We start from the raw sequence: 12,677 nt of genomic DNA, 5'->3' as shown, positions 1-12,677 counted from the left end.
TGCCCCCCCCATGTGCAGTCCCCGGACTCCCCTCCCCGTGCTCCTTGGCCATTAGCTGCAGAGCATTAGTGAGATATAAAACCTCTTCGTCACCCACCCCGGGGCCCGGACCCCAGGTCTGTGCATTACTCAAGGACTGTTCCTACACCGAGTCCTCCACCAGTTGTTTGCTTTTCATATTTTTTTAATATTTTCCTCAGAAAGCATCCAGTTTGTAATAAAGAAAATCATTGGTTTGGGACGCGAGACACAATAAAAAAATGTATACACAAAAATCACTTTACATCACGGTACAAACCACTTGATACATCGAGAGGAATTACCCTGTGCGAGATCCTCTCCGTGAGACCGACCTTATGGCGGAAAGACTGACCTCCGAGATATGTATATATATATATATATATATTAGTCGTTTCTGATAACGTGTCCGGGATAATCCCCAATTCTCTAACCCTGGCAGTGAAATGAGTTAATCCTGAGTGCAAGCTCTTGGGCTCAGCGCCAGCTAATACTGATCATTTCACAATGAGGAGCCTGGCCAGGAACGGCAGAAATCCATGGAAATGGAAAACGGAGTCACAATTAGTGAAATAATTAAGTTCCGGCGGCAGGATCCGCTTCACTGACGATAAACCGGAGAACGCAGCGAATGACGAGCCGGAGGAGTGAAACGGACGGCAGACCATAACAACCGCGAGCGCCCAGGGAGCCCACGCCGACAGCCTGTAGCGCAGTGGCGGTCGGGAGTCATTTTGCAGCGGTTTTGGGGTGTTTCACGTTTCTAAACAAACCCCCCAAAGAGACGGATCTTTATGTTCAGGACTCGAGGAATCCGAAGTCTTCTCCTGATCTCCTGGTTCTTCTGCTCCATCTCCGGGAGTCCGCATGTCGCTCCGGGTCCCGTTTAGCAGCCGCGCTCCCCGTTCCAGTCCCGTTTACCGGCCTCGCTCCTGTTCCAGTCCCGTTTACGGGCCACGCTCCTGTTCCAGTCCCGTTTACCGGCCTCGCTCCTGTTCCAGTCCCGTTTACCGGCCTCGCTCCTGTTCCAGTCCCGTTTACCGGCCTCGCTCCTGTTCCAGTCCCGTTTACCGGCCTCGCTCCTGTTCCAGTCCCGTTTACCGGCCTCGCTCCTGTTCCAGTCCCGTTTACCGGCCTCGCTCCTGTTCCAGTCCCGTTTACCGGCCTCGCTCCTGTTCCAGTCCCGTTTACCGGCCTCGCTCCTGTTCCAGTCCCGTTTACCGGCCTCGCTCCTGTTCCAGTCCCGTTTAGCGGCTGCGCTCCCGTTCCAGTCCCATTTACCGGCCGCGCTCCCGTTCCAGTCTCATTTACCGTCCGCACTCCTCGTTCCGGTCCTGTTTACCGGCCGCTCACGCAGAGCTCCATTTCTTCTTGTGCTCGCTGGGCCGGTTCAGCTGAATGTGGCGCGCGGCCTGGAGGACGCGGTATCGCTCGCGCAGGTTCCTCCGTCTTACGTGTTCATTCGTTATTTCAAGAACGCGACTCGCGGGAAACCAGCCCTTCTTTCCATCCGACAGCCGTATCCCCTCGTACCAGCCTGTAAACGGGAATCAGAGTGTCAGCTCTGCGGGTTACAGATCCCTACTGTTTAAATACAGAGAAGATCCAGTATGTAGAGTGTCAGCTCTGCAGGTGGCCCATACCTCTTCTTTATATACTGCATCACCACTGTATATTGGAGTGTTAGTTCTGTGGGTTACCGACCCCTCCACTGTATACAATGTATCCTCCCTGTATAGTAGAGCGTCAGCTCTGCAGGTTACAGATCCCCCACTCTATACACTGTATCCTCTGTGTATATTTAAGCGTTAGCACTGTAGGTTATCTCCTGTCTGTACATCACAGCACCAGCCGAACCCTAATCTCTATCCACTGAATCCTCTGTATATTAGACTGTCAGCTCTGTGGGTCACTAACCTTCCCTCCTATACACTGTAACCTCTTTGTAAATTTGAGTGCCTGCTCTGTGGATTACTGGCTGTCTCCGCTCTGTATACCAGCTCTGCAGGGTTGCGGTTCCGTGTATCAGAGCCCTGCTAGCTTGCAGTTCCGCCACTCACCCTCGGGGGATTTCCTCAGCACGTTGATGATGTCAGCGGGTTCGAGGCTGAGCTCATCGGTCTGTACAGGAATATACGGTTCTATGCAGTGGACCTGGGGGCAGTCTGAGCAGAGAAGTGTGACTCAAAATCAGATCAGAAGAGATATCGGGGCAAAGCGTGACGGGGAAATGAATGAAGACTCACCCCAGTCCTCGTATATCGTGTCACTGTCAGAGAAACCGTCATCTTTCTGGCTGGGAAAAGCTGCCACCCAGCGATGGAGGTCAGACCTAGGAGGACAAATCCCAAGTAATTATCACATGGGCAGCTTCCGGTGTCACCCTGCAGGGGGAGGGGCAGACTCACAGCTTCCGGTGTCACCCCGCAGGGGGAGGGGCAGACCCACAGCTTCCGGTGTCACCTGCAGGGGGAGGGGCAGACTCACAGCCTCCCAGGTCACCCCGCAGGGGGAGGGGCAGACTCACAGCTTCCGGTGTCACCTGCAGGGGGAGGGGCACTCACAGCCCCCCAGGTCACCCTGCAGGGGGAAGGGCAGACTCACAGCTCCCCGGGTCACCCTGCAGGGGGAGGGGCAGACTCACAGCTCCCCGGGTCACCCCGCAGGGGGAGGGGCAAACTCCTACCTCCCAGTTGTACTCACTGATTGGATGCTTTAAGGAGCCGGTCGCTGGTCTTTCCCTGGTGATTCTCCAGCAGCGTCAGGAAGAAGCTGTTCTCCATCGTAGGACAGGACTGGAGCTGAACCAGAGAGCGATGAGCGTAATCCAGAACCAGGTGTTTGTCTGAACTGAACAGCGAATCAAATCAGAGAAGGTGAGAGAGGGAGGGAAACAGGAAGTGGAGGACATTGAGAGAAGAAAAAAATGGGCTTCGGGGAGGAATTAGAGCAAAAGGGAAGCATAGATGATGAAATGAGGGAGAGGTCAATGGTGGGACTGGGACACGGAACTGATTGCCAAGATCTCACCTCCTCCTCTGGGTGATGAGCAGGTAGTCATTGAAGAGGAAGAGGTAGACGGGGGTGAGTTTGGTCGGTTTGATCCCAAAAAGGCTCCCTTTCTGGTGCACCTCATTCAGCTCTCCCTGCTTCTCCAGGAACCGGCTCCGAGATATAATGGGGATCGCCTGCGGGGACAACACCATGTTCATGCGGAGCCAGGGCTGTGTGTGCGGTGCTCCAGAAAAAAAGCCTCTGCCAGCCAAAGAGAAGCCTAGGCCTGCTCTCCAATCACAAAGTGGGAACCGCCCCAGCTATAATTAAATGAACTCACCCAACCCCCCTTTTACTTTAACAGTGGTTTGGGGATATTCCCTTTTAAGAATCAGGGGCTGGGATTGGTGGCAGCCTGTGGCAGAGCCAGCATTATCTGGAGAACGCCCTGCTCCTTCCCCACCCAATCAGCAATTTAACAACAGAGATAACTTAATCCTGCAGATCCTGAGAACAGGAAGTTAAAATGGCCGCTTCCATGTGATCCAAACAAGAGGGGGGTTCTAATTCTTAGACCCCCATTAGAGGGGATTGTTTGGGATCCACTAACTCCGTCATCACGATTGGTCGAGGCTGGGGTTTAAAGGTCTAACCTTGATTTTATCAAACTCGATCTTCTGCGCGATGTGAATCAGCTCCTCCGTCTGCTTCATGCGCCCGACCTCGCGGTTGCATTCCTCGATAATCTGCGGAGCGACAGCAGGATTAGAGCTCTACCGGGGGGAAGCCGGAGCCGCGGGTCACCCCGCAGGGGGAGGGGCAGATGCCATGGGTTCAGTACCTTTGTTACGGCGTCTAAGGCTTTCGTGGCGTTTTGCTCTTTTTCGGACCCCTCGTCCGTCCGCTTCAGGATATTCTGAAAAGTCCGGAACGTCCATTAATCACAAACAGCCCTCGCACCCCCCCCACCGTCACCAACCCCCACCAGTCACGCTTTGCAGCTGACAATGCTGGGGGGACCCGGGGGGCTCTCACCTCAATGAGCATCTTAATCCGCGTGATCCTCTGGAAGGGAAGCAGCAGGAAGGACATGAACGGCAGCCGCTGGCACTGCGGCAACTCCTGCAAACGGCAAATGGCCGCATGGAACTGGGGGTTCCTCTCCCTGAAAGAGGACGCTGAAGGGTTAATATACGGGAGAGGGACAATGATGGGGGGGGGCAAAACGGCATAGGGGGCAAGACGTGGGGTATCCTCCCTGTGCAGGGTAAGACGAAAAATAAAGGGGAGGGGCACACGAAAAGGGGGAGGGGCGCGCGGAGAGGGGAAGGGGCGCGCGGAGAGCACAGAGCCACTCACATGAGCTCGCTGTACGTCTTCTCCTGATACAGCTGGTTCCGCACGTAGTCGATATACACGGAGAAGTGACTGACGGCGTGGAGATGGATTATGTCGCAAACATCAGTAATGAGTATACTGTCATCAACACGGGCCTCCAGATCCACCAGGAACCTGCAGAGATACTCAGTATCGTTATACCCCACAATGCGTACAGCACGAGTATCACTCAGTATAGATACTCGCCATCGTTATACCCCACAACGCGTACAGCTTGAGTATCACTCAGTATAGATACCCGCTATCATTATACCCCACAACGAGTACAACACGAGTATCACTCAGTATAGATACTCGCTATCGTTATACCCCACAACGCGTACAGCTCGAGTATCACTCAGTATAGATACCCGCTATTGTTATACAGCATGTGGTGTCGGAGTGGCCTCGGACACTCGGCGCCGTTGGATGGAGCGGTCTCAGACACTCAGTATGATTAGACAGAGCGGTCTCGGACACTCGGTGGCGTCAGACGGAGCGGTCTCGGACACTCGGTGGCGTCAGACGGAGCAGTCTCGGACACTCAGTATGATTAGACGGAGCAGTCTCGGACACTCAGTATGATTAGACGGAGCGGTCTCGGACACTCGGTGGCGTCAGACGGAGCGGTCTCGGACACTCGGTGGCGTCAGACGGAGCAGTCTCGGACACTCGGTGGCGTCGGACGGAGCAGTCTCGGACACTCAGTATGATTAGACGGAGCAGTCTCGGACACTCAGTATGATTAGACGGAGCGGTCTCGGACACTCGGTGGCGTCGGACGGAGCGGTCTCGGACACTCAGTATGATTAGACGGAGCGGTCTCGGACACTCGGTGGCGTCGGACGGAGCGGTCTCGGACACTCAGTATGATTAGACGGAGCGGTCTCGGACACTCGGTGGCGTCGGACGGAGCGGTCTCGGACACTCAGTATGATTAGACGGAGCGGTCTCGGACACTCGTTGGCGTCGGACGGAGCGGTCTCGGACACTCGGTGTCACTATCCACTCACCTCTCGCTGACCTCCTTGACCTTGAGGATGTTGGAGAAGAGGATCTTGCGCTCGCGGATGATGATGGCATCGAGGAGCTCGCGGGACCCCAGGAAGTGCTCGGTGAGGACGTTGAGCGATCGCAGGTAGGACGCCTCTGATGTCAGGACCTCGAACATGCTCTGGGGGGAGGGGAGGGGGGTTAGACGGGACTACAGCCTAAACACTATGGGGTGCAGACGCGCCATCACGCCCCGGGGCAACACCACCACAACGCCCCGGGGCAACACCACACACCACAACGCCCCGGGGCAACACACCACACCACAACGCCCCGGGGCAGATCAGAGAGCTCAGTATCTAATCTTAGTAACACCCATTATATTTGATGGAAGAGTATTATTTGCCTATATCAGTCCTAGAAATTAGCCCCAGGAAGGGCAGTCTCCCAGCTCCCTGTGCCCCCCCGCAGGGGGAGGGGCAGTCTGCCAGCTCCCTGTGTCACCCCGCAGGGGGAAGGGCAGACTCCCAGCTCCCTGTGCCCCACCGCAGGGGGAGGGGCAGACTCCCAGCTCCCCGTGTCACCCCGCAGGGGGAAGGGCAGACTCCCAGCTCCCTGTGCCCCACCGCAGGGGGAGGGGCAGACTCCCAGCTCCCCGTGTCACCCCGCAGGGGGAGGGGCAGACTCCCAGCTCCCCGTGTCACCCCGCAGGGGGAAGGGCAGTCTCCCAGCTCCCTGTGTCACCCCGCAGGGGGAAGGGCAGTCTCCCAGCTCCCTGTGTCACCCCGCAGGGGGAAGGGCAGACTCCCAGCTCCCTGTGCCCCCCCGCAGGGGGAGGGGCAGACTCCCAGCTCCCTGTGTCACCCCGCAGGGGGAAGGGCAGTCTCCCAGCTCCCTGTGTCACCCCCCCAGGCCGCCCGAAATCTAATCTAAATGGCCGCTGGGTGCTGATGCTGCCGGCCGGCGCTACTTTAATACTTAAAAAAAAAAAAAGTTAATATGGCAAGCCGGATCGGCTATTAAATTTAAAAAAAAAGTATTAAAGTAGCGACGGCCGGCGGCATCAGCACCCAGCGGCCGTTAACATCAGTTTCCCAGCAAGATGTCGTGTCACTGACTTCCTGTATACATAGAAAACGGTCTGTTGCTACCAGGGGGTGCAGGTCTAGACGAAACCCCCCAAAAGTGGAAGTAGAAGGTTAGTAAACCAATTTATTTTTGTACAAGCTATATAATATTTTTATTGTATTCGTTAAAAACAAAAAAATAGGTGTGTGTGTGTGTAAGTGTGTGTGTGTGTGTGTGTGTAAGTGTGTGTGTGTGTAAGTGTGTCCCCAGTGTCACTTCTGTCCCCAATCAGCCCCCCCATGTCATTGCTGTCCCCATTCCTCAGCCAGTATCATGGGGGGCAGTTAACTGGCTGAGCATCAGGGGGACATTAGGTTTTGCTTTTTTTTTTACCATCCTTTGTTGCTATTAAATTTAATTATGTTGAATCATATTTGTATTTTTATAATGGATATGCGTTCAGGAAAAGATGGGCATGTATTCGTGGCTGATTCGTGGCACAACGGGCCACTTCACTTGACTTGCCCCCCAGGCCTTAGGCTGCCAGCACTCCCCTGCTCCCAGCTCCCCGTGTTACCCCGCAGGGGGAGGGGCATTTACCTCTTGCATCTTCTTCTGTTCGTTGCTCATGCCCTCCAGCGCCCCGCTTTCCTTCACGGCGGGCAGCTCCTGCCATAACGTGTTGTGCTGGGCGGCCGATCTCCGTCCCAGCTTCGGAGACCCCCCTGATGAGAGGGGACTGTCTAACGTGGAGTCGTAGCTGGTGAAGCTGCTGTTTCGCGGGGCGGTCTGTCTCCGGATCTCCTTTTTGATGACTATTTGCCGGTACGTCTGGTAGAGCGGCTCTGCAGGGACACAAAGGGAAGGAATAAGTGCAAGAAAAGGGGACGTGAGGCATTTTATCTCTGGGAAGCTGAGATCAGAATTATCCGATCAATATCTGAACCAATCAGCAACCGAACAACAGGAAGGAGATCACTTCATGGGGAGGAATAATCCTGTAGATCCTGAGAAGAGGAAGGTAGGATGCGCATGCACTCACCGTCCCGCAGGTGGGATTCCCAGTCTATAGACTGCGGGCTCCTCACCTTCTGCAACCTGAAGGGAAAAATATAAAGAAAAAAATTAGATTACAATGAAAAACCCAGCCTCCCCCCACACTGTTACCCCAGCCCCCCACACTGTGACCCTAGCCCCCCACACTGTTACCCCAGCCCCCCACACGGTTACCCCACACCAGACAGTTACCCCACTCACCTGGACGCAGAGTCTTCCTGAGGACCGTCCAGTGAATCTAAACAGGAGACAAGAAATACTTCATTCAGGGGCAAAAAAAATAGCCCCCGCAAATCTGGATTAACCCCATCAACCCTGTATTTCCTATACACACATTCCACGTGGGAAGGGGGAGGGGCCGTCAGAATTGAGGCGGACGAAAAAAATAATATTAATAAAAATTAATCAATATTAATGAAAAATAGTAAAGAAAAAATAATAATAATAATTGCAGGGAGCCCAGTGATGTCCAGGGCATCTCTATTCACACAGCACTGGGGAGAAAAAAATTTAATTTAAATGAAAAAAGGAAAATAAAAGACATTTTAAAAAAATTACAGGGAGAAAAAAAAATAAAAAATGTAATAAAAAAAAAATCAAATTAAACAATGAAAACTTTAATATATTGTTAAGGGCTCCCTAACACTACAAGTAAAAAAAAAACAGTAGTAGTAAAATAAATAACAAATATACGCTATGGGGTAATATGTAAGGGGTGGGTGTGGCCCTCTGTATGTGGGGTATTAATGTGATCGGGGGATGGTGCAGAACATTAATTGGGTCACTGTTCATCAGTAGCTCCTACTGCAAAACAAATTTTGGGGTTTTTTTCCCCCTATTTTAACAGTTTTTTCCTCACATCACTCATTATTATATTTTATGCATTTCTCAATTTTTTTTGTTTTTTGGAAAAATGTCTAATTTGCTCGGGATCCTCAAACAAAGGGAAAAGGGGGGGAATCATGGCTGAACCAACGGTAAAGATGAGAAACCCTCTGCCGTGAAGGGGTTAATTTACTGAAACCGGTTAACGGATCCCATCACCCACCAGTACCGTTCTCCGTCGGTGCCGATTGGACCTTGCCCTGGTTTGACCCGTCCGTCAATAGGCTGGTTGATGACCCCGTCTTCTCCTTTCCCGTAACTTCTTCTGGATTCCTCTTGAGGGACCCTTTCCTCTCGAACGGTGGTGGAGCCGGCGGCGGGGGAGGGGCAGCCCCTCGAGGAGGTTTGGTTGGGGCACTAGGGGGTGGGAACAAAGAAACATCCCCAAAACCATTGGTGGACACAGGGGGGCAGCTTACTCCGTCGAGCCGGTTTGCGGATCATGACGCGGGAGTCTGGCTGGTCCCTCAGGGTTGGGGCATTAGAGTTAGGAGGCTCTGGGGCAGGGGCAATGTTTAAAGGCAAAGTTTGAGGCCTCAAAGCCTCTCCACAATCCAACTCTGCAGTTGCTGAGCGCGTCTCATTTGGAACTGGTACTTCCGAGTGAAGATCCTCAGGGGTGGAGTTACCAGCATCCTCTTTGTTCCCAATCCCAAGTGTGCTCTGAGAGAAGACATGAGCGGAGGAACCAGCCATCTCGCCATTTAACGCACACTCACTCGTGGACCTGTAAGAGGTTAGAATCACGCTGTTCCTGTCTTTATCACTAAATACCCCGTCCGCTTCCTCCCCCCGGGTACGGCGCTCGTATCTCTGCGACCTCCGCCTCACCGGGTAGCTGGCCCCAGGTGCCATCTTGTTTCTTAGGGCCCCCCATTTTCCTTCATCAGACTCATCGTTGATGGATAAGACCCCGTGGAACACGTCACTGTCGTCTGAAGAGTCGGAGGCCTCGTTTAAATGGCTTCCCCGGGACTCTGGAACCCAAACCAACACCAGCCCCGGCCTCTGCTGATGGCAAGCGCAGCGGCACTGAGAGGGGCAGGCTGCCTGCAGGGGGCAAGATCCCATCTTTACTGCCCCGTCCTCTGGGTCCTGGAAGAGCTTGGGTGGAAGAGCTGAGAAGGGAAATGAAAACGGCGTTGTTAATGGCGGGGTAATGAGAAGCGATCAGACCAGTTATTTAAAGCCTCCGTAGTCTCCCGAGTCATGCACCAGTTAAAGCTGCCGTTCCGCCTACTCGGTGAATTTAACACTTTCATAATTAAATATATTATTAAAATACCGGTTGACTGGGCCCCCGAGCATGTCGTTTACCAGGTGCCAATGGGAGATTGTAAAGAGCTGCTCACCCCGGCCACCCAAAGAATTAAACATAAACCCAGAACCCGCTGGCAGATCGGCCCCATCCGGCCCCCGTCTGTAAAGACTCAAGCCTTAATCAGCCGTTGGTCTCCTTTTAGATTCAGGAGCCATATGTCTATCCCATGCATGTTTAATCCCCTCCCTGTATTACCCTCTACCACTTCTGCTGGGAGGCTGTTCCACTTATCTACCACCCTCCCAGTACAGTAAAACTTCCTTCCGTTCTATCTCAGCCTCTGAGATTTAAACCCCTCTGGGGTCGGCTGAACCAGCGGAATCTGTTTATTTCTAGAAATCTATTTTATGAATGAGAAGTGGAGATCTATTCTGGTAACCGCCGCCCCCCCCCCCCCGAGGGGCAAATTCTGCAGATAACCCAACACCACGCGCATCTTCACACAAATCCCTGGCTTCCTGCTCTCTTGTACAAAGTCCCCAATGCGGTAAAAGACGACCGATACCCCGGAGAGAAATCCCTACATATCCCAGACACAGCCGTGTATTCCGGATCAAATCTACCTATACAGAGAACATACAGGGGCTTATTACACGAGGACGAGACCAATATAGCGCTATATAAATAATAACACATTGTACAGCGCTGCGGAGTATGACGGCGATATATAAATAATAACACATTGTACAGCGCTGCGGAGTATGACGGCGAAATATAAATAATAACACATTGTACAGCGCTGCGGAGTATGACGGCGATATATAAATAATAATAATAACACATTGTACATCGCTGCGGAGTATGACGGCGATATATAAATAATAACAACACACATTGTACAGCGCTGCGGAGTATGACGGCGATATATAAATAATAATAACACACATTGTACAGCGCTGCGGAGTATGACGGCGATATATAAATAATAACACACATTGTACAGCGCTGCGGAGTATGACGGCGATATATAAATAATAATAACACACATTGTACAGCGCTGCGGAGTATGACGGCGATATATAAATAATAATAACACACATTGTACATTGTAAGAGGAGTGAGGCTGGGGAAGGGGAGCCAGAGGTAGGTGGCAGCCGGGCAGTTAACCTGTAAGTTGATCGGCTTCACTGAAGAAGTGGGTATCAGGGAGACCTGGGAGAGTTGGATAAGCGGGGAAGGGCAGTCCAGAGGAGGGGGCAGCCATTGAGAATATATACTCGGCAGTCGGCACATGCATTAATCACATTATACATCTACATGGTATATACACGCAGAACACGCGTTACATGCACACACACGCCACGGCCTCAAACGCGCCCACATCCCACTCGTGTACCTGTTCCGGGCCCCAGCGGGACACACGCAGTCACTGAGTGAGGGGCCGGGAGGGACGACTGACAGCCGGACCAGGGTAGGGTCGGGGTATAAAATTACACATTCCAAAAACAACTGCCATTAACCCTTCCCAGCTACTAGTGTATAAATAAACACGTACGAGAACAAGCAATCACACGGCACGCGGGCAATGCGAGGGTATTCACTAACCCGGGAACCTGGAGGAGAGAACAGGATCTCCAGCCCCTGTATAATGTATAGATAAATCAGTGACCGGCCCCTGTATAATGTATAGATAAATCAGTGACCGGCCCCTGTATAATGTATAGATAAATCAGTGACCGGCCCCCTGTATAATGTATAGATAAATCAGTGACCGGCCCCTGTAGAATGTATAGTTAAAGGCACATACGGGGTTGAGAATACCAATATTTATGGTTATAAACTGTAAAAAGGAGAATAACCGGTTTATTCCGCCCCGTCTCACCCACTGGATGGGTATTTTTTTTTTATTAGGAACTTCCTTGTTCCTCTGAACCTTCTTACTCCTCATGCCGTTCCCTCATCCTTTACCCTACCCGGGTTGAGGGGGAACTCGCACACACCGGAGGGGGGCACCCGGCATTAACCCTTGATGACGTCACGAACACCTTGCACTTATTAGCATTTCATGTTGATGACATCATGGACAACTAAAAACAAAGGGGGGTTCTTATACATATATACTCATTATACCCGGGGGGGGAGGGGTAAGTTACCCCGTGACATAAACTCCAATATCCAAAAGTATACTCACGAGGGGGGCAGGAGAGGGCTTCCTCCAACGCCTTTTCCGCTTGCACCCCATTTCTTGCTGGGGTTTCCCCCCTCTCGGGTGGCGCCTTCTCCTCCTTGCACGAGAGCCCCGCTGTTTTGGGGGGTATGCCAGGGTGACCCTCCTCTCCGAGCCTCGAGAGATAATCCTTCTGGAAAAGGCCCACGATCTTCTTCACAGACACGGCGGGCACCGAGGGGTCGCCGGCTGAGGGTTCTGGGAGCTCCGAGCCGGTGGCCGCTGCCAGGCTCTGGGCACAGGGGAGCGGCTTCTGGGGTGGTTTGGGGGGCAGGTGGGGAGGAGGGTGTTTCGGGGGCTTCGCCTTGATGATACGCACGGGTTTTTGGGATAGGGGGATAGGAGGGGGGAGCGCCTCGGTGGCCGACATCATGTTGGCGACGTCACAACGGCAGAGGTGGCATTATATGAAGTCCTGCAAGAAAGGAGGAAAGGGTTAATGATAAAAATGGGGGATTAGACCAATAATGGACACCTTCCGTCAGCGGGGTCTCAGGGATTCCACCCCAGTCTCGGGATTATGGGGCAGATTCTCAGTGTTTTACCCCAGTCACGGGGTAAGTAGGCAGATTCTGGGGCCACACAGTGTGGAGCCGACTGATATTCTCCTCTGATTTAGTGATATCCCAGCTGGAATCCCTGCTTGAATACAGGTGACTCCTTTCAGAATATCGTCACCTGACCAGTCACGGTTTCCATAACGACTGTTATTAGAGCCATTCGGCTGCCAGCGTCAGCGAGTCACTGCGTGGGGTCTGTGTGACGGGGTATTAAAGGGTTAATGTTTGGTGAGTCCCG

At 52.8% G+C, this 12,677-nt stretch overlaps 1 protein-coding gene across 1 annotated transcript; it reads right to left on the bottom strand.

The window, feature by feature from the left end:
* Positions 1-1,367: 1,367 nt before the first annotated feature.
* LOC149276308 (rho guanine nucleotide exchange factor 15-like) lies at positions 1,368-12,252 on the bottom strand. Its single transcript, XM_089503712.1, has 16 exons — positions 11,844-12,252; positions 8,811-9,509; positions 8,561-8,725; positions 7,708-7,744; positions 7,493-7,548; positions 7,051-7,295; positions 5,403-5,563; positions 4,372-4,524; positions 4,048-4,177; positions 3,854-3,928; positions 3,666-3,758; positions 3,049-3,206; positions 2,722-2,868; positions 2,265-2,350; positions 2,079-2,183; positions 1,368-1,555 (listed from the first exon to the last, which is right to left on the bottom strand). Exons 1-16 carry the CDS (start codon positions 12,250-12,252, stop codon positions 1,368-1,370), a joined length of 2,907 nt encoding a protein of 968 aa, XP_089359838.1.
* Between the last annotated feature and the right edge of the window lie 425 nt (positions 12,253-12,677).

The sequence above is a fragment of the Sceloporus occidentalis genome, unplaced genomic scaffold, assembly GCF_023333645.1.
Source record: "Sceloporus occidentalis isolate IW3139 unplaced genomic scaffold, rSceOcc1.0.p SCAF_242, whole genome shotgun sequence".
NCBI classification, from domain to species: Eukaryota; Metazoa; Chordata; class Lepidosauria; order Squamata; family Phrynosomatidae; genus Sceloporus; species Sceloporus occidentalis.
This window is presented reverse-complemented; position numbering and strand designations above follow the sequence as displayed.